The sequence below is a fragment of the Xenopus tropicalis genome, chromosome 6, assembly GCF_000004195.4.
Source record: "Xenopus tropicalis strain Nigerian chromosome 6, UCB_Xtro_10.0, whole genome shotgun sequence".
Lineage (NCBI taxonomy): Eukaryota > Metazoa > Chordata > Amphibia > Anura > Pipidae > Xenopus > Xenopus tropicalis.
The window spans coordinates 139,996,079-140,018,040 of NC_030682.2; the positions used below are offsets into that span (position 1 = coordinate 139,996,079).

General features: G+C 41.7%; 1 protein-coding gene across 1 annotated transcript in view; it reads left to right on the forward strand.

Annotated features, from left to right (window-relative positions):
* Positions 1–21,962, forward strand: part of fer1l6 (fer-1-like family member 6) — a 61,115-nt gene that overhangs the window by 632 nt on the left and 38,521 nt on the right. The window contains exons 2-15 of the mRNA XM_031904479.1: positions 6,951–7,033; positions 7,709–7,838; positions 8,861–8,915; positions 9,900–10,031; positions 10,467–10,529; positions 11,426–11,504; positions 12,172–12,328; positions 15,126–15,312; positions 15,951–16,143; positions 17,083–17,432; positions 19,401–19,509; positions 19,777–19,960; positions 20,305–20,425; positions 21,243–21,343. Of these exons, the coding sequence (XP_031760339.1) occupies positions 6,951–7,033; positions 7,709–7,838; positions 8,861–8,915; positions 9,900–10,031; positions 10,467–10,529; positions 11,426–11,504; positions 12,172–12,328; positions 15,126–15,312; positions 15,951–16,143; positions 17,083–17,432; positions 19,401–19,509; positions 19,777–19,960; positions 20,305–20,425; positions 21,243–21,343 (1,944 nt within the window). The remainder of the gene's footprint in view (positions 1–6,950; positions 7,034–7,708; positions 7,839–8,860; positions 8,916–9,899; positions 10,032–10,466; positions 10,530–11,425; positions 11,505–12,171; positions 12,329–15,125; positions 15,313–15,950; positions 16,144–17,082; positions 17,433–19,400; positions 19,510–19,776; positions 19,961–20,304; positions 20,426–21,242; positions 21,344–21,962) is intronic.

Consider the following 21,962-nt stretch of genomic DNA (forward strand, 5'->3'; position numbering starts at 1 on the left):
CTATAGCCCAAGAGGAAGGGGGGATAACATTTGATTTTTCCTTCCCTTAAGTTGTTTTAGCTACTATTGAGTAGGTCACATAGCATCCGTCAGGTCTGTGTGGCACTCTGTCTTGGTACTGCAGTCCCAGAGTATTGCTGGAGGAGTTACAATAAATGAGTGAGGGCTATTTTTGTTGTATTTTTGTAGTTATTTGCTATTTTTAAAAAAGAAGCTTCCCTCTAGTCTGTGATGGCCTGTAGGTAGATCGGGATAGCTCATTCCTCTTCTGGGCTCGGTGCACCATCAGTACCAGAGGCTTAAGTACTGAAAAGGCCATGGATAGAGTGATACATATTGCAGCCCATCTTGGGCAAAGTTACAGTAATTTGCAAAACTATCTATATTCTTCTGGCCAGGTTTTACCACTGTGGGTCCCTATAACTATAGGCTCTAAGAAGATAAAAATTAGTATGGAAGGCAGGATTATTATAGAATGCTCTAATATATTGAAAAGGTAACAGAATGTTCTTTCTACATATTTTCTCAGCTCAGCATGCTCCCTACCGCAGATGCTTTAACCCGCAGGCACTGGGCATTGGTATTTCAGACCATGTTATGCATGGCAAAAGCTGCAGTGGGGGGTAATTTGTTTGTAGTATATACAAGAAAAAAAACATTGTCCCCCAAAACACCACTAAGTATTGGCAAGTTGGAACTGAAATGGTGAAGAACCCCACATCTCTTTTATTCCCCTCTCATTCCCCTGGTTTCCTCCTCCCTGTAAAATGCTAGAGGTAATACAGTTTCAAGCAACTGAATCATTTAATTCTGGCCCAAATCCGGCCCAAGGAAAGTCTCCCATAGGGCTCAATGGCACTCTGCAGCTCCAACCCGGCCCAAGGAAAGTCTCCCATAGGGCTCAATGGCACTCTGCAGCTCCAACCCGGCCCAAGGAAAGTCTCCCATAGGGCTCAATGGCACTCTGCAGCTCCAACCCGGCCCAAGGAAAGCCTCCCATAGGGCTCAATGGCACTCTGCAGCTCCAACCCGGCCCAAGGAAAGTCTCCCATAGGGCTCAATGGCACTCTGCAGCTCCAACCCGGCCCAAGGAAAGTCTCCCATAGGGCTCAATGGCACTCTGCAGCTCCAACCCGGCCCAAGGAAAGTCTCCCATAGGACTCAATGGCACTCTGCAGCTCCAACCCGGCCCAAGGAAAGTCTCCCATAGGGCTCAATGGCACTCTGCAGCTCCAACCCGGCCCAAGGAAAGCCTCCCATAGGGCTCAATGGCACCCTGCAGCTCCAACCCGGCCCAAGGAAAGTCTCCCATAGGGCTCAATGGCACTCTGCAGCTCCAACCCGGCCCAAGGAAAGTCTCCCATAGGGCTCAATGGCACTCTGCAGCTCCAACCCGGCCCAAGGAAAGTCTCCCATAGGGCTCAATGGCACTCTGCAGCTCCAACCTGGCCCAAGGAAAGTCACGATAACGAAGCTTGAATGAATCCAAAACTTTCGTACTCGGCGCAACAAATAAGTTTTTGTCACACTAATTGTCACGCAAACCCATGCAAATTAACGAAAAAGTCGCAAAAACATCAGGATTCAATCATACTTTAATGAATGTGCCCCATAGTTTGCCTTTGTACTAGGATCCACTTTTTTTTTTGAGGGGGGGGTGTTGACTAAATGCTACCAAACCCTTCCCAAAAGATTTGGCCAAGTACCAAACTCTAACCTGAACCCAAATACCAAATAATTGTATAATCAGCTACCAAGGTCACCTAAGGGTTTTTACTTTGGTTTGGATGAAGTGCACCCCTCTAGTTTCACCACAGTGTATGAAAAGGCTTGAAAAGAATAAAGTAGCAAAGTCCGAGAGATAAGATACAATAAAAGGGGGTTTCAGCAAGACCCTGGATCCAAGTGATTGTAGAATGAGCTTTAAGGGGTTCTTTGCGCCCCATTTACTTGCATCCAGGATCCCTGTAAATGACCCCTAATGGGTTTCCAGCCTTCTCCCCCAGGAGCCACTAAAATATAGATTATTGCAGCAGTGTAACAAGTAATGTGCTGATGGGGAGCCCCAATGGGCTGTTGAATTGATGGTTATGGTGAGGCTTCTTGTGCTGTTACTACTCCACAGACACAATACAATAGCATAGAAGTCATTGTGTGGCTGCTGGGGAAATTCAGCTCTTACAGAATTGTAGTTGGAAATCTATTCTCAGAGCTGCTTTAAACAGTGGCTTGAGCTGATGGCAGGATGGTCTGAGGGATATGGACAGGACATAATCATAAATATCCCTGCTATAATGGCATATAATAAGCATAGGGCAAACTCATAAAATATCTATAGCTATAAGCAGGCGGGTAGCCGGGACCTGCCAACTCTCCTAAACTTCCTTCTGGTTTTATAGAACTTTCTCAAAATAGAGGTTTAAAATATCTCCGAAATCAATACAATGTTAAATTAATGTAACTTCAAACCAAAATACTCAATCTGATTTGGGGCAATAAAACACACAGAAAACAAACTGCAGTAAAGGGTTATTATACTAGCTTTTGACAAGTGCTTCTTCAGTTGGATTATAGAGAAAAGGCACATAAACACTTCCAGATTCCACCATGTTACTCCAATGAGTAACATTTTGGGACTTAATTTTTGTGATGATTTTTATGGGGCACTTTTTATTTCTAAATGACACTGTCACACAGCAAATAATTCCCTCTGCCATTTAACATTTTATTCTTGAACCAACAAATGTATTTGTAGCTGTAATATTGGTGTGTAGGCGCCATCTCAGTGCATTGTGCCTGAGTCTGAGCTTTCAGCCAGCGCTACACATTAGAACTGCTTTCAGCTAACCTATTGTTTCTCCTACTCCCATGTAACTGGAGGAGTCCCAAGCCAGACTTGGATTTCTTACTATTGAGTGCTATTCTGATACCTACTGGGAGCTGCTATCTTGCTCCCTTCCCATTGTTCTGCTGATCGGCTGCTGGGGGTGAGGAGGGGGGGATATCACTCCAACTTGCAGCCCAGCAGTAAAGTGTGCCTGAGTCTGAGCTTTCAGAAGGAGCCAGCGCTACACATTAGAACTGCTTTCAGCTAACCTATTGTTTCTCCTACTCCCATGTAACTGGAGGAGTCCCAAGCCAGACTTGGATTTCTTACTATTGAGTGCTATTCTGATACCTACTGGGAGCTGCTATCTTGCTCCCTTCCCATTGTTCTGCTGATCGGCTGGGGGTGAGGGGGGATATCACTCCAACTTGCAGCCCAGCAGTAAAGTGTGACTGAAGTTTATCAGAGCACAGATCACATGGCTAATTTCTAAATTAAACCTAAAAATCTGTTTGGGAAAAACAGATTACAATGCAGGATTCTGCTGATGTGACTTTTTTTTAAAAAAAAAAAAACATGTTTTCCCATGACTGTCATTGCCATTTTAAAGGAGAATGCAAGTCAAAATGTAAAAAGCATACTGCCCAATAGTCCTCCTATTGTTTAGTAAAAACGCCACACTTTTGGCTCACCTAATCACATATTTACTCAGTCACACTTACTGCACATTTTCTAGAACAGGCAGCCATCTCTAAACAGGTATTCTCCCTTCCTTTCCCTCCTCGCTTCATACTGCACATGCGTTTCACCTTTCTGGTTGCCAGGGTCTCTGGCCCAAATTCGAAGCAATGCATAGGCCTCTGGCAATTCCCTGTATTGCTGGTGGAAAGGCTAGCAGAGATTTATTGTGGGAGACTAATCTCCCCATGGGACATTGCCCTAACACATGTGACCACATCCTTGTATACACACACATACACCCAGTGTCACACACTTGTACACACAAACACTCACCTTATCTAACCCAGACCAGACTAACTCACATTCACATACATAGGGCTCACAAATATAGGTGGTCAATAGCCAGGTCCACAGTCAGATTTGATCAGTCTACTATAAGCTGGAAAATGAAAGCAAATATCTGATTGGTTGCTATGGGCAACTACATTGGTAAATCTTATTACCTCTAAATGTAAGTGTAGGAACATGATAAACTGCCCTCACTCTATAAAAAGCAGTTTCACTGAATTGAAATATAATAGAAAATGAAAGGTGGAAGGAACCTACCTGCAGGCTGGGAATTCTTGTTTGCCCCACTGTGATGTATTTCCTGTATGGGGGAGTTAAGGGTAACCCCATATAACAAACAGGATTAGATGATACCGTAAATGGTGGTGGGCAGAAACATGGGAAGCCTAGGAATTCAATCTGTGATGCGTTTGGCCACGCCCATGCCACACCCTGACCACACCCTGCAGCACCCCAACCACACCCCTTGCTCAGCCCCAGCCAGGGATATAAATGTGTAGTGAAGTTAAGAGACAGATAATAGGGAATAACAGAATAAATACTTTGGGATCTTTTAGGGAAGATTCTACTTTTACATATGCGTTAGGCTTACTGTAAGTGGGAAACATTTAAACTACATGTCCCATAATCCTCTTGTGTCCACTGACTCTTTAACCTTCTAGCTTTGTATGGTATGCATTATACATAGGGGGTTAAGCACAAGAGCTGAGGGCTCAGTACCATTAATTACATGTTTTATTGTGTCCTTTGATGATTCTCCGAGCCCATAACTCTTTGGGCCAAGCTGACTGCTCAAGGCCCCAGGGAGAGGTTCATTGTAACTTTCCTCCTTCATCATCGCCTGACACAGGATTAGAAATGGCCTGAAACTGCAGGAAACGTCCCTTTCCATTAATACTGGATACAAATGAAAGACAGCCCTGACTGCTTTGTAAAATCTCTAAAATAATGTCAGTCAGCAAAAAAAGCCTAACGCAGCAAAAATGGGTGCAGATAGAGAGAAATGATACTATTAGGCTAATGCCCCACGGGGAGATTATTAGCCCACGATAAATCTCTGCTACTGTGGCCGACTAATCTCTCGAAAATGCCTTTCCTCCAGCAACAAAGTGCAAATTAAGATGTGCATATGCTTTTCCACTGGCCATTCACTTTGTTGCTGGTAGATAGGCATTTCGGGGAGATTAGCCACCCTCGGTAGCAGAGATTTATTACAGGCAACAAATCCATCCGTGGGGCATTAGCCTAATGGCTGTCACTTCTCCCATTGTGAAATCTATATTCTGCATGGATAAAACTTACATTTAAGCATGCACTAAATGGATATAATGAAAGGACTCATTTAGAATTTGAATCAAAAGGACTTATTTATGAGTACAAGTGTCGGAGTGCTAAGGGGCACAACATGACATGCCTTGGGGCCCATACGGGGGGGAAATTTACCATAAGGAGAATACTTCAGGGCTGTATGTCTAAATATACAAATAAATATATAGGCACCAAAGGGTCCGTGCCTAGGGAGGTAGGACAAGGGCCTAGTGTTTTGGGTGCCTCTATAGAAAAGAAAATGCAGAGCACCTTGGGGCTAAATACAGGGGCAGAACTGAGGGAAAGGTGGGGTATCCATCTTCCATGATCAGGCCATGTATAAAGACTCTCCTGCTCCTGTGACACTTATGGGCCGGGGGCTCCCTATCACTACTGCTTCTCGTGGTGCTCCCCAACTTTACAAGTTAGTGGTGCCCATATACTGCCCATCTCCTCAGGGTACAACAGACACGGCAAACTGGAAAAAATGTCTATTTTTCTCTTTGCACCTTGCCCTGTTTATTGTAAATGCGGTCCATAGTATGTATATACTGTATATATATGTATGGCCATAGGAGGGATCGGCACACCAGTTTACATCAACAACTTTTCTTTGTTCTATTTGTGTTCAAATAGGGTTGATTCACTAAAGTGCGTTAATTTTAATCGCACGCTTTTTTGCGTTAAAATTGACGCGAACATTAACGCGCGATTCACTACAGTATTACTGCGTGCGTTAAGTCGCACATCGCATGTGTTAATTTGCGCGCCAAAATAACACTAACGCATGATTCACAAACAGACGCGCTAAATATCGCATTAGTCTGTGCGAATATTAACCCCTACTTGGGGCAGGCGGTAATTATAGAAAAGTACAGTTCATGAGCTTTTGGCAACACAATGGACTTTGCAGTGGGATTTATTCAAGTCTGTGTTGGCCCCAGAGTGATGCAGCCGCCAGTTTGCCGGGAAATGGGCATTTTCAGTACAGTAATTTTCCAGTACAGTATTGGCGCGTATGGCTAACATGGCGTGCGTTTATTCGCACAACTATTTATATGCGGCTACTATTTATATGCGGCGACTATTTATATGCGGCTACTATTTATATGCGGCGACTATTTATACGTGGGGCTTTGATTAGCGCACGTTCTGTCAATGGCTAACATGGCGACTATTTATACGTGGTGCGTTGATTAGTGCATGTACCGTCAAATACCGCACGAAAATAGTCTTCATGACTAAACAAAGCATGCAGTATCGCGCGTAAATTAACACAAGTATGATTTTAGTGAATCGTGCGTTAAGTCGCGAAAATTTAGACGCGATAAAAACTTTACTGCATGCTATAAATAGCGCTCGTTTTAACGCACTTTAGTGAATCAGCCCTAATGTTTCAGTTCCACTTGGGACCTTGATACGGTATATATATATACATACATATATATATATAGTTTATGTATTTATATGTAATGCAAACTATAAATTGTGGGCATGGAAGTGTTGGTTGAAGGGTAGATGACTACTGTAACACTGTATTAATGGTGTATGTAGTCAGAACTGCCAGTGCAGGGAATAGCAAATCACAGACATAAACTTCTTTCAATAGCAAATTACAAGCAACTTGAAAATGTGTAATGATTGCAATATTGGAAAGCTGCTGAGACATTTTCTTTCATTATACAAACATGTATTCACATACCCTGTAACGGAACAGAACGCTTACTGCTGGTTGTAATAACTCAGTTACTCAGGGCAAATCTCAACTGTAACCCTTTCTCCCTAGGAAGGGGCTTTTTTCCGGGCTGCACCTGAAGAAAAAGAAGAAAGGTGACAAGGGGCTGATCATAGCAAACAAGGGCGCCCAGGGTAAGGCCTATTTAGCAAACACTGCAGCAGGTGTGAGATTACAGGATTCCCTCCCTGTGAGCCAATCAGAAGCTGCGTTTCACATGCCGTATGAAGCACAATGATAATAACCCTGAGTGTTGTTCTTATCTCACCAACCTAAATATAGAAAGTCCATGCTGCGCCTGCTTTATATTTATAGGGTCACTGTAGGCACTGAAGGGCTCATTCACAAACGCAGTGCAAAGTGCAAATCGTCATGCTTTGTACCCAGAATTGCAGGGTAATTGTGTGTGCCCCCTAAAAACTTTTCCACTTGTGCATGATTTGCCCATACAGTGGCATTAATTTCACGCGCAAGTTCCAGAATTGAGGTTATTTCTGACCGCTAGAGCAGTTGTGGTTGCGCACATTTCCCCGCAGTCACTGACGTGAAAAAATCACCTCCATGATACTGTAATCATGGGAAAAATGATGCATTGTGGGTAAATAAAAACACAACAATTGCACTCTCAGTTTTGCGCCCCTACTAGTGCTTAGCCCTTGCGACTCTAAATGAGCCCCACACAGTCAGCTTGATTTTGCGGAACATTATGTATTTAACTGCAGGGAAAAGCAAGTGTTAATTGGCACCGACAGGGTCAAGACCAGGGGCAGAATCAAATCAGACTCCCATTTTTTTATGGTCTGTTTCAGGAAAACATGATGATGCAGAAAGTCTCCATGGTGATGTCACAGGAAACGAAGGAGGAGCCAGTGATGATGGAACCCTCATTGATTTGTCTGCCTCAAGCTCCTCCCTTTCTTTATGTATGCAGAGTAAAAGGTATCAGAGCCTTTCCTCTCTACCGTCTGTCTACCACAGACATTTATATATTTTACACTTTTTGTCTATGGTGACTTCTATTTTAATTACTGATGCACTGTCACTTTAAATGATTCCCCACAGTACTATGTGTTTAATGGTACCAAGGCCAGATTGACTTTATGGCCAATGGCTGCAGTAGATCTGAGCTACCCCAGGTGACAAAAATGCTTTCCCATTGCCTATTATGTGGATTGCCACAAGTAACACTTAATTGTGGGAAATTGCCTTCTTTCACATTCTATGATCTTTGTACGCTTAAAAGAGCATTGACACAAAGCATAAAACAAATGATTGTAATATTGGTCACAGTGCTTTCCTCTTCTCACAAAATGAATTTTCTGCCGATTGTGTCCAGTTGGCTGAAATGATAACAGGTGGTGCTGTTGTTTCAAATTCATTATATGAGCAGAGTTAAACTGCTATTATCTTCATCACCATGTATGTATGTATGTATGTATGTATATCTTTATTTATAAAGTGCTACTTATGTACGCAGTGCTGTACAGTAGAATACATTAATACAAACAGGGGGTTATTAAGATAATAATAGATAAATACACAGTATAACAATAAAGGAGACCATGATTAGTGGAGCAGGGAATGGAATGCTGTACAGGGCTGTTGCTGCTCCATGTATTGGCACAAACACAATAAACCTGGCTACAATATCATTGTTATTCTATATATATTTATATAGCGCCAGGACACCGGACATTGCAATAAAATAGGGTTCCTTCAGTAAATAAGCAAATATGGGGTTTGAATCCTAGGGCTTTTTCCTTCTTTTTTGTTTTTGTAGCACTATTAGGCCCTCCTGCGCCCAGTTACACAAGCAAAGGGCCCGCTCAGCTGGTCACACAAGGGAGGGGCCCAGATTTCTGATTGGCCCTGGAAAATTGTATTAGAATTCCTTTCCTTTAGAACTTCATTAATCTTAAAATGGAAACAAAAAAAACCTTTCTTTGTTTTGGATCCATTAGAGCCAAGCTCGTGCCCAAGATTCACGAAGGAGAGACCAAAATCCAAACGTACCAGGTAAGTACATAACAATGATCCAGGTTTGGGTCCCATTTGTTAAATACAGTTTGGGACTACTGAGGTAGGTGCTGGGGAACCCACCATGGGCCTTGACCCTTGGCGACTAGGGTTGCCATCTTTTCCAGGTGTAAACAATGGTAGCCATGATGTCATGGGGACTGAGCCGCATTGTCGAGACTGGTTCTAAGAGAATTTAGTGAGTATAGAGGGAGGAAAAGGGGTAGGTTGGGGCGGATTGGAGGCAGACTGGGGCAATTTAACTAGCTATTACAAATTACCGGTAATATATTTTTGTAATACCTGCCCCGGCCTTGGCTGCTATTTTACTGGCCAGGTGGCAATCCTATAATGGCAACATTATACCGAAGCTCTGACACAGGTCTGTCCAAGGGTGAGAATCCCAACGGCTGGATAGACCTGAGCTCCATGGCAGAACATGCTAGCGTCACTTACCTAAATGGAGAACCATGGAGACAAATTCCTAGATGAATCCATTGGTGAAAACACACTAATTTGACTATTTCAAATTCATTTTCTATTGATTTGATTTATGATGCCCTGGTGTATATATAGGTTATTTGGGGAAATGTAGGACAGCCATTACATATATTGGGGCAGAACATGTACTGTATATGGGCTAAAAGTCATAATGGTCCCTAAGTGTATCATTTACCCCCTGCTTTGCTCTGGAGACGCCCCAGTGTTTCCTGAATAGTGTGTGTGGTATGTATTGCCAATAGTGGATCTAGATAGGAAGCCCATATAGAAAGGCCCCACAGAGCAGCAGTTGTACCTGGTAAAAAAAAACCCGGAACAAGAGGGCAAAGTGATATATGTGACTAATACATGGCTACAATTTGGTTTCAGTGTTTTCTATGGGGCAAGCTGCACTGCCACTACCTCTTGTCCATGTGGTGTGTTGGCAATGGGCACAAACTGGTACATTCCTAACAAATAGCTGTGTATTCCTTTCCCCTGCAGATTGCCATAACAATCACTGAGGCCCGGCAACTGATTGGGGAAAACATTGATCCTGTTGTGATCATTGAGATCGGCGATGACAAAAAGCAAACAACGGTCAAAGAAGGAACCAACGCACCTTTCTACAATGAGGTGAATCTGAACCCCTGGGGCTGGGATGGACTTTCATTCTACTGATACCAAGGGCTGCAGTAGAAGATAAGGGGCCCCTGACAATGCAGGGAGGCTGGGGCCCCATTATATTCATTATAAATCAGAGATATTGAACACCCAGTTCTGAGGACACAGTAAGCAATGTTACAAGTGAAGATTTTCCATATGTTCTAGAGCAGTGACAGCACCTAGCACACAGAAGTAAAGTACATTAAATAGCAGGACTGGCTCCAGAATGAGCGTCTCATTACCAAACCAGAGGCTGCAGATTTGTTTACATTATTGGGCCGGGCCTAAATGAAATGGTGTTTTGTGCGCACTGCAAATGACAAATATTACTGCTATTGTATAGTGTGGTTTGGGTGGGAGGAGCAGTATTTCATTTCTGTTAATATTACCTTGTCTTTCTTGCAGTACTTTGTGTTTGACTTTATTGGACCACAGGAGCAGCTCTTTGATAAAATCATCAGACTGTCTGTAAGTATAGAGCACACACTGGTCGCTCAGCGGCAATCGGCCTCTTCCCATTGGGCAAATGACATTAAAACTGTATCAAAAAGACAATCAGTTGGAGAGAAGCCACAATCTCAGCAACATTGTAGCTCCTATGAAAGCAAAACATCATACACAGCAATTATGCTGGTAGGGCAGGGTGCAAAGTGCAAATAAGGGTGCAATCCACCATGTTAGCTATCTTGCTCTCTTCCCATTGTTCTGCTGATCGGCTGCTGGGGGTGGGGGGGGGGGGTAACTCTCCAACTTGCAGCGCAGCAGTAAAGTGTGACTGAAGTTTATCAGAGCACAGGTCACATGGCTGTGGCACCCTGGGAAATGAAGAATATGGCTAGCCCCATGGGAAAAACAGATTACAATGCAGGATTCTGCTGGAGAAGCTCTATTAACTGATGGGTTTTGGAAAAAACATGTTTCCCCATGACAGTATTTCTTTAATTACAAAATGTTAATGGCTTTAACCTTATATGAAAATGTAATTGCTGCTGTTAGCAGTATCTGTCTGGCTGTTTATATCCTTTGCACTGCTGGTTCTGACTCCTGAAACAATGTAGCAGAATCCAGCAGATTCACAGACCTCGAGGAGAACTGACTTCTGCTACATTGATTCAAGAGTCATAACCAGAGAACAGAAACAAATGCAGTTTTTAGTTGCAATGATATTAAAAACAACCTTCAAAATGATCTGTACATGCAGCCCTGGCCTGGCAATCTGTTGATTTTGGCAAATGCCAGAGGGTCTGCTGTAAGATGATACTTTTAATTGAAAAACTTTGCAGGAATGCGTCTCTAAATAAAAGAAAGAGAGGTAACAGTATGTGTAGCATTTGTACATACTTTCACTGCTTTGTGGCCAACAGGTGATGCACAACAAGCTTCTAGGAAGCATTTTAATTGGATCTTTCAGAGTGGATTTGGGAACAGTTTATAATGAGCCAGGTAAGTCATTCCGATCGCTAGGGGTCTGAGCACCTAATTATTTTCCATTCTGCCAATCAAACACAAAAAACCCAGGCTGGTTGCTAGAGTCAGTCATCCTAACAACCAGACAACAACAACTAACAACCTAACAACCAGATGGCCTCATAGATAATACTTCAGTGGCCTCTAGCTGTGTCATAATGCCACCGGCACCGACTGTAAAACAATTATAGGCAGATCTATTTCTCCTCTATTTACCCACATAAGTCACATGGATAGAATCGGGCCTAATATTGCACCCTTAGGCACCCAAGAAAGGTATATTTCTGGGCCTCCCCTGCAGGGATATGGGTGCAGTCTGTTTGGGGAAGGAGCAAAGGAATCATTGGACCTTACCTCCCTGATCTCCCCAGCAGCTATGGGGTCTGCTCCTTAGTAGACAGTTTTCTTGAGCATAACCCCTATTATATAGTGTATATATAATATTACTGTATATAGTATACATTAATATATTTCATAAATCCCCCATCCCCAGCAATAGGCTGAATTGCCTTTGTCCCAGTATCCACCCCGTGGCTCTGCAGCAATATATATATATATATAGGAATAAAAAGCCTGTATTTTCTCCTCTTGTAATACCCGGGAAGGGACTCAAGTCAGTGATATTGTGTTTCTCATTATACAGGCCACCAGTTCTGTGACAAGTGGGCTTTGCTGACAGACCCCAGTGATATCCGGACCGGAGTAAAAGGGTACCTAAAGTGTGACATCAGCGTGGCGGGAAAGGGCGACACCGTGCAGTCCTCTCAGAAAATCAGTGATGCGGAAGAACAGATAGAAAAGTAATTTTACCTGCCATGTCTATTTATTCCGGGGAAATGGGGTCAAGGGAACAGTGTTGTTTATCCTGAAACACCAATGCCCTACGGCGCTGCTGCAAATTCACGGAAACTTGTTTTTAAAGAAATAACTTTTCTCTCCAATCTCAAAAATCATGTTGTGTGTTGGGAGGGGGAGATGTTTGCCCTTTTGGCAACGCACAGGTGGATACAAATGCGCCAAAACATAGGAAAATGCATATAAATAGCTTCTTTTTCCTTAGGAAGAAAGTACATAACCTTCTTTATTACTATATGTGTATTCATTCATATGTTCATATATACATATTCATCATATGATTAGGAGCTGCCTAACTGAGTGCACAGAACACTCCTATAGATATTGGCATTAAATCATACGGGCAGGAGCTGCTATATTGTTTTCCTTACACAGTACAATAGCTTGGTGTAGCTTACTGAGTCCACAGAACACTCCCTCTCCTTATAAATGTATGTATACCTATGTGTGGGAGCTTTTGTCCCTTGTGCCCTTTGTCAGCCAGTATTTGGTCAGGCGCCAGTTAGCTCACAATATGGTTCTGCATATATGAAAACATGGCTGCGACAGTCGCCCAAATAAGCGTTAGTGTGTGCAGCCCCACAGTTTGAAAAACACTGCCTAAAGCCGGTCATATATGATAATATGTGCTTGTTTGGCCCAATTGATCAGATCTTTTCCCAATATGCCCAGCCAAGGGGGGAATATCGGGCTGATCCGATCGTTTACAAAGACGGAGATATAGGCTGTCAGTACTGCATTAACGAGGCCAATGCAGTCCTCGATCTGAAAGGAAAATCAAACCTGCCCAATCAACATCTGATATGATATATGATACGATATCAGTCGTATAGGCCTGTTAGAGGGCCCCATGCATGGGCAGGTAGGCTGCCAAATCAGTCTGTTGGAGCTGACAAAGACAAAGGAACAGTAAGACCAAAAAATGAAAGTGTATAAAAGTAACTAAAATATAATGTGCTGCTGCCCTGCACTGGTAAAAGTTGTGTGTTTACTTCAGAAAGTCTACTATAATTTATATAAATAAGCTGCTATGTAGCCATGGAGGCAGCCATTCAAAGGAGAAAAGGCACAGGCACATAGCAGATAACAGATAAAACACTATTGTATTCTACAGAGCTTATCTGTTATCTGCTATGTAACCTGTGCCTTTTCTCCTTTTTTCCAGCTTGAATGGCTGCCCCCATGGCTACACAGCAGCTTATTATATAAATTATAGTAGCGTTACTGTAGCAAACACACCAGTTTTACCAGTGCAGGGCAACAGTGCATTATATTTGTATTACTTTAAAGCTCTTTCATTTTTTGGTGTTACTGTTCCTCTGTCTGTGTATGGCCTACTTTAGACAATATAGTAAGGGTGCAAAACATGGGTGCAATCTGCTATGTTTTTGCACTTTTCACCATGCCCTGTGTCCTGCAAGCAAATGAATTGCCGCAATTCTCTGCGCTCCAAAATTGAACACAGAGGCCTCTGGCTGCCTCCCCATAGGTAATCGGTAAGGATATTGCTGCCCTGCTGAGTGCTTTCCATGTTGCAAGTCAAGCACTAGGGGGCATGCTTTTGTGGTTGCCTTGTGGCAGTTGTAAATGACCCCTTATTACTTCATGTATTTGCATTTATACATTTGGACGGAAACTGTTATATTGCAGTGCTTCTTCTGTGGATATGGCACCATCTACTTACTGTATAAGGGTGAAGACACACAGAGCTACTAGTTGCAGCTACTAAAATAGACAATGCTGATCATTTACTGATTATTGTCTCTACGTGTGTTATAGCAAAGACTGTTCTCAGTATTGTCTATGGCAGGGGATTTTCTGGCATTTAGTAGCCGTGAAAAAGTAGCTACTAGTAGCTCAGTGTGTCTTTACCCTAAACAATACAGGGATCATTGTGATCACTTTGACTGCAAAAAATGCTGTCCAAAAACACTACATAGAAACAGGGTATATTACCTATTTACATTCAGAATTATCTACAAATCGCAATAAAGGGCACCCCCCACACCTAGTGACATCCATAGTCACACACAACTCAAACCATCTGTGGTCTGAAGGCATTGACTATTATGTTGGTGTTTCTTTCCATTGGGTCGGATGTGCCATATAATTTATCTCACAACAGTTCTGGAAGATGTAATGCCGTTGCGAGAGGAAAGAAGATGCAATGTATTAGCACTCAAGGCAAAAACCTATTTCATTTTAAATCTAAAGGTCTGAGGCTGTTTCTTATATTAAAATTGAATGGAGGTTCAGTTCCTTTATTATTTCCCTCCTCTGTGCCAGTGGCTGTGTATCAAAGATACATATTTCTTGGTTAAGGGCAAGAACTGGACAGATAAATCTATTGTCAGAACATAGATCACAGCGTCACAAAACAAACTGCCGATGATCTGACAAACATCAAACTTAATAAGGGACAAAAAGGATAGTTTTGGACTGTTCTTTTACAAAAAATTGTGCAGCTCAGTAAGATTTCCCATTGTTTTTAATATTTATGATGCTCATGGCTGGTTTGTAGGGATTAACCCTGGTTCCCTATCATTAGAGGGCCCATCACACCCAACCTGTGGACCTCCTGCTAGTGTAGAACTGCATTTGAGTCCAAGCTCCATCACCTTTTTGTGTCTGTCCCATAGACATAGTGTCAGACTGAAGGTGAACATGATTTTTGTATAAATAAGTCCATTAAGGTTGTGTCCATCAGGGTTTGTTGTAAAGTTTTCTCTTTTTTTAATTCAGGAACTTGTTGATTCCTAAAGGGTTTCCATCAGAAAGACCATGGGCCAGGTTCTACGTTCGCATCTACAGAGCAGAAGGCCTCCCCAAGATGAACTCCAGCATCATGGCCAATGTCACCAAAGCTTTTATTGGAGATAGCAAAGACCTTGTGGATCCTTATGTGGTGGTCATGTTTGCAGGTCAAATGGTAAAAAAATCTGATATAAGGTAGCATCTAACCACTAATTACAAGTCAATAAGATGCTCTTAAAGTAAGCTACTCTTGGGTACTCCTCCTAGTCCTTGTTCTAGGACTTAGTTACATAGTTACATAGGGTTGAAAAAAGACCATCAAGTCCATAAATTTCAACCCTCCCAAGTAAACCCAGCACACACAACCTATACTTACCTATCTATACACTCACATACATAAACTATATATACAACCACTAGTACTTACTGTAGATATTAGTATCACAATAGCCTTGGATACTATGCTTGTTCAACTTATACAACTTCTCTTGGACTCCCACTGTAACTTTTTCCCAATCTCGTCTTCACTGAAGCCTTCCCTGCCTCAGGCTTCTATCATATTAGCTTGTGTATGGGTAGAGTAAGCTGTACATAGGTGCTACTCTAAACACCAGCTTGTTCTCATTCAAGGGTTCTCTCCTCCCAGAGGTTCTATCCTTACAGAGGTGTACCTCTTACCCCAAGTATATCTTTTATAGTAAATCCTTCACTGCGTCTGTAGCCTGTGCACGGCCAAGTTTAACCGATAATATCCAAGATTTTTTTATTTAATGAGTTTAAGTAAATGAATTCTGTCTGTCTGTATTAATTCAGGGCCGAACCACTGCCCAGAAGAACTGTGCAGACCCGCTGTGGCACGAGCAGATTGTATTCAAGGAAATGTTTCCTCCTCTGTGTCGAAGGGTGAAAATCCAGGTCTGGGATGAGGGGAGCATGAACGATGTGGCTCTGGCTACTCATTTTATAGACCTCAAAAAGATTTCTGATGAGCAAGATGGCGACAAAGGTAATTTCTTTGGAATCGGGCTGTCCACAATCATTGTTTTTATAGGAAGGCTAAGAATTAAGCCATTATCATTATTATAGATTATTATAATTAATCTATACACATTAAAGACTGTAGCCACCTGTGCTTCTTCTCTCATTTATCTATGCTATTGATGCTGTATGCTTTGACTGTTTACTACACAAGTAATAATTATGAGTTCCACATAGTTTACACTGTTCCAGCAATTGCATATCATCTTCTTCTTTATCTGTTCTTCCTGGCTAAAGTAAAGGTCCCCAGACACGGGCTGATTCTAGCTGCCAATATCCGTCCCTTAGACCGATTCGGCAGCTTATCGGCCCGTGTATGGACACTACCGATGGGCCTGCCCGACCGATATCTGGCCTGAAATCGGGCAGATATCGATCGGGCAGGTTAAAAAATCTAGTCGGATCAGGGACCGCATCGGCTCGTTGATGCGGTCCCCGACCGACTTTACCTATACCCGTCGTTATGGATTCTCCCGATATCGGCCACCTGTAGGTGGGGGATATCAGGAGAAGATCCCTTTCGCTTGGCGACATTGCCAAGTGAGCGGATCTGAAGGTGTATGGGGACCTTTAGTCATTCTTTGTTTTAAGAAAAGCAGTGGATACCAAGTAAACCCAAAAACGCTATACAGTAGATAATGACGAAGTCAAGTTCATCACATAGGAGTCGTCACAGGTACATTAACCTACCGACTTTGCCTATACCCGTCATTATAAGCCTTATCCGTTATTAGCCTGGATTCTCCCGATAGTTGGGGGATATCGGGAGAAGATCCGCTTGCTTGTTGACATCGCCAAGCGAGTGGATCTGGAGGTGTATGGCCACCTTAAGTTCAGGGTAGGTTAAACAGAGAAATGCATTACCACAAAGATTCATAATGTCCAACTGACTCATCATCCTTTAAAGGGTTTCTCCCTACGTTTGGGCCTGCTTGGATCAACCTTTATGGTTCCCCCCGTAACACCACTTTGATGGAAGACCACCAAGAACTTAATGAAGGTCACGGGGAAGGGGTCTCATTCAGAGGACGCATCTTAATAGAAATTGCTGTTGAGATTCTTTCCGGAGGGGCACATGAATCAAAATTTTCTAAGGCTATCAAGGATATGAAGCTTCCTCTTAAAGACTCCAAGTCTTCCAAAGGGTCAGGGAAAGAGAAAGGAGAGAAGGGATCAGAAGATGCTAAACCAACTTCAGCAGTCGATAAAACAAACTCTATCCAAGTGGAAGTTGAACCCTTTGATGTGCCGCCAGAGGTTAGTTTTAGTGTGGGTTACACTACTGCTTGTGTGTCTGATGTTGTTATGTCTATGTTATTACTATTGGATAATAGAAAGATTATACCTTGAGGTTCCTATAGAAGCAAAACTGAAAATATTTAAAAAACCTACAGATACCTTTGTTCAACATGAGATAAAAATATAGAGTTTGTGTTGGACATCAATTTAGACCAAATTTTAGCCTGTTTTAAGTCATTTATTTTACCAAACCATGCAGAAAAATTATATTGAAATACTTGAATTTTAAACTATGTTCCCCCGCTGGCCACACCCCCAGCAATGGCACTCACTGCTCCCCCTAACCCCCCCCCCCCCCCGATAGCGTATAAGTGAAACGCAACCCATTAGGGTCAGGGCCCACCGGGTTTTGTCCCGGTGGCCCAGTCTAACCCTGCATACAATTATGGGAGTAGAAAACAATTGATTGCATTTAAAACAATTAAAACCCTTGTATAATTAACTGCTCCTTAACAAATAGGGCTTGTTTTTTTCAGAACACTTTATAATAAAAATTGTGATTTTTAAAATGAAAAGAATAGTAAGAACACATTTTCTGTGTATTTTGCTCCGTTAAAGGTACAATGCAGGACAATCGGGTACAGGTATGGAATGCGTTATCCAGAAAGTTCCGAAATATGGAAAGCCCATCTCCCATAGACTCCAATCAAATAATTTAGATTTTTAAAACTGATTTCCTTTTTCTCTGTAATAATAAAACAGTACCTGTACTTGATCCCAACTAAGATATAATTACCCCTTATTGGGGGCAGAACAGCCCTATTGGGTTTATTTCATGGTTAAATGATTCCCTTTTCTCTGTAATAATAAAACAGTACCTGTACTTGATCCCAACTAAGATATAATTACCCTTTATTGGGGCAGAACAGCCCTATTGGGTTTATTTAATGGTTAAATGATTCCCTTTTCTCTGTAATAATAAAACAGTACCTGTACTTGATCCCAACTAAGATATAATTACCCCTTATTGGGGGCAGAACAGCCCTATTGGGTTTATTTCATGGTTAAATGATTCCCTTTTCTCTGTAATAATAAAACAGTACCTGTACTTGATCCCAACTAAGATATAATTACCCCTTATTGGGGGCAGAACAGCCCTATTGGGTTTATTTAATGGTTAAATGATTCCCTTTTCTCTGTAATAATAAAACAGTACCTGTACTTGATCCCAACTAAGATATAATTACCCTTTATTGGGGCAGAACAGCCCTATTGGGTTTATTTAATGGTTAAATGATTCCCTTTTCTCTGTAATAATAAAACAGTACCTGTACTTGATCCCAACTAAGATATAATTACCCCTTATTTAGGGCAGAACAGCCCTAGTGGGTTTATTTAATGGTTAAATGATTCCCTTTTCTCTGTAATAATAAAACAGTACCTGTACTTGATCCCAACTAAGATATAATTACCCCTTATTTAGGGCAGAACAGCCCTAGTGGGTTTATTTAATGGTTAAATTATTCCCTTTTCTCTGTAATAATAAAACAGTACCTGTACTTGATCCCAACTAAGATATAATTACCCCTTATTGGGGGCAGAACAGCCCTATTGGGTTTATTTAATGGTTAAATGATTCCCTTTTCTCTGTAATAATAAAACAGTACCTGTACTTGATCCCAACTAAGATATAATTACCCCTTATTGGGGCAGAACAGCCCTATTGGGTTTATTTAATGGTTAAATGATTCCCTTTTCTCTGTAATAATAAAACAGTACCTGTACTTGATCCTTATTGGAAGCAAAAAATCCTATTGGGTTTAATTAATGTTTTATTGATTTTTTTAGTAGCTTTAAAGTATGAAGATCCAAATTACAGAAAGACCCCTTATCCAGAATACCCTTGGTCCCGAGCATTCTAGATAACAGGTCCTATAGCTTTACAATATGAATTCCATAAATAAATCACAAGAATTGTTTTCTCAGTTTCAGGAAGAAAAGTCTGAAGATTTTCTCCTGTTTGGATCAATTTTTGAAGCAACATTGATTGACAGGAAGATTGGCGATAAGGGTATAAGCTTTGAGTGTTCTGTAGGTAAGAGCTATTCTGGAGGTGTAATGATATAGATGGAGTAGGTCTGAACGATGACCATACCTACCTAGGTTTTGTCAGAAGGTTTGACTAATTTTGGTTACACTTTGTGGGACCTTGGCCATTTCCTTGTATGCACAATATCTATCTGTTTGTGCCCTGCACCAACCAGTTGTACACCCCAAAAGCTGGCCCTTCTATGGTGACTTTAATGGTGCAACTTATGGCATGTTAGTTTTCTATAGTTACATACAAGAATAATATCCACAGGTAATTATGGAAATGTTCTGGATGGGGTGTCACATTCTGGAACAAAAAAAAAATCCCCGGAACACGAGGACGGAGAAGGGGCCCCATTGCTTCAGCCAGAGGAAGGAGAAGCAGCACCAGAAGTCTCTTTATCATTTATATCAGTTACAACACCAGAGAAACCATTGATCACAGATGGAAACAGGTGACTAAACCCAGTGGGGTTATCTCAAAAAAGCATATATACTGTATATATTTATTTATTTATATATATATTTGTTCATATGCAGTTGTCATAACATTTTGACTCTCATGTGAAACGATTGCACAGATATGGAATAGTAAATCAGTAAAAGTGCACATAGTCTCACGGATAAAACCAATAAAGTGTCAGGGTTAGTTTTAGGGTAGGATAAAAATGGATTTGTAATGGGCTACCAAAATAACAAACAAACTCTGAAGTCACAAAATAGAAAATTCCAAAATAACTTGTTTGAATAAAATGACATTTTGTGTGTATATAAATATATATATATATTTTCTTGAAAGGAACTATCATTACTTGCCATTTTATGAGAGAAAGCCTTGTATCTACGTGAAGAGCACCTGGGGAGACCAAACCTTCCGGCTGTATTCTTCCAACATGCTGCAGAAAATGGCCGACCACTTGGTGAGTAGGAGTAGACTGTCTCTTTAAGACAACGGTGTTTTGTTATTATTTGGTACAAGCCCATGATAACAATGAATAAAACCGAATTCCCATTTTAGAGGTATTGTGTATGATAAATGGTGGTATTTAGAAATATCCAAATTATATAACTAGTATACTGCCCTGTTTTATTTGGTTGAAAAAACAGCAAACTGTGGAAAATTGGCCACGTGGTGAAATTTTCCTGAAATTTCCCCAAATGAATTGGAATCAATGGGTGTTTAGCACAACAGGAACCCTTACGGCAGGGGTCCCCAACCTTTCTTACTCGTGAGCCACAGTCAAATGCAAAAAGACTTGGGGAGCAACACAAGCACCATAAAAGTTCATGGAGGAGCCAAATAAGGGCTGGGATTGGCTATTAGGGGCCTCTATGCACCCTATCAGCTTACAGGGGGCTTTATTTGGTAGGAAATCTCGTTTTTATTCAACCAAAACTTGCCCCCAAGTCAGGAATTCAAAAATAACTCCCTGGTTTGGGGGCACTGAGAGCAACATCCAAGGGGTTGGGGAGCAACATGTTGCCCCTGAGCCACTGGTTGGGGATCACTGCCTTACAGGTTTCACCTCAAAATTTTAACCTGCGTGGAAAATACAGATTGCTAAACATATGACTTGCAATGCATTTAATGCAAAATGTAATTAGCTAGTACCCGGCCAACATCCATTTGCTGAAGGGCATAAGGATAACCAGGCATGCCTATCTTTCAATTTAACTCCATTCATAAACTCTTAATTATAGAGTTTCAGACTAATGATGCATATTCCCATATTCCAGGAGGATGGCTTGGAGCAAGTGAAAGAGCTGGTCAAGATCTCTGATCTAGCACCCGAGGAGAAAATGCGTGACGTTCTAACAGAATTCATTAACCAGAGCAGGTTTGAATATATATATATTTATTACATGATTATCTTACTTATCCAAAAGCTTAGGAGATGCAAAGTGGTTCTCTCACATCCATGGAAAAGGTGAGGGGGCTAAAATGCCAAGTAATCCTCTTACCACTGCTCTCCCACCCAAAAGCATTAAAGAGAGTCCTAAGGATTTACAAGTTGAATGATATTCATGCTGCACTAAACATTAAGGCTGAGATGAAGGGACCTTTAAATACAATTTACATTTAGTATTTTGTAGATGGACCCAGTGTTAATTAACTCACACATATGTATCAGTGCAACACTGAGTGACATTGTCAGTTGACTTAAACCTCTTTACCACTCAGAGCTAGAAGGACATACATTGTTGTTTGATGCACTACAAAAAAGTTTAACTGCCCAAGGAAGCCGAGCCAACCGGGTCACTGCCCAACCTACCCCTTAGCAGTCTGCCTTTTGAGACCCACACAAGGGAGATCACAAGTATGGGCTGTGTCCCGCTACACTTAAAGAGTTATATTCCATATTAAAAACTGGTAAGTTTGAATGATAAAGTTACCTGTGACAACTCTGTGCATCCCCTGGAAAAACATGATTGATGGACTACCTTGGCCATAGCACC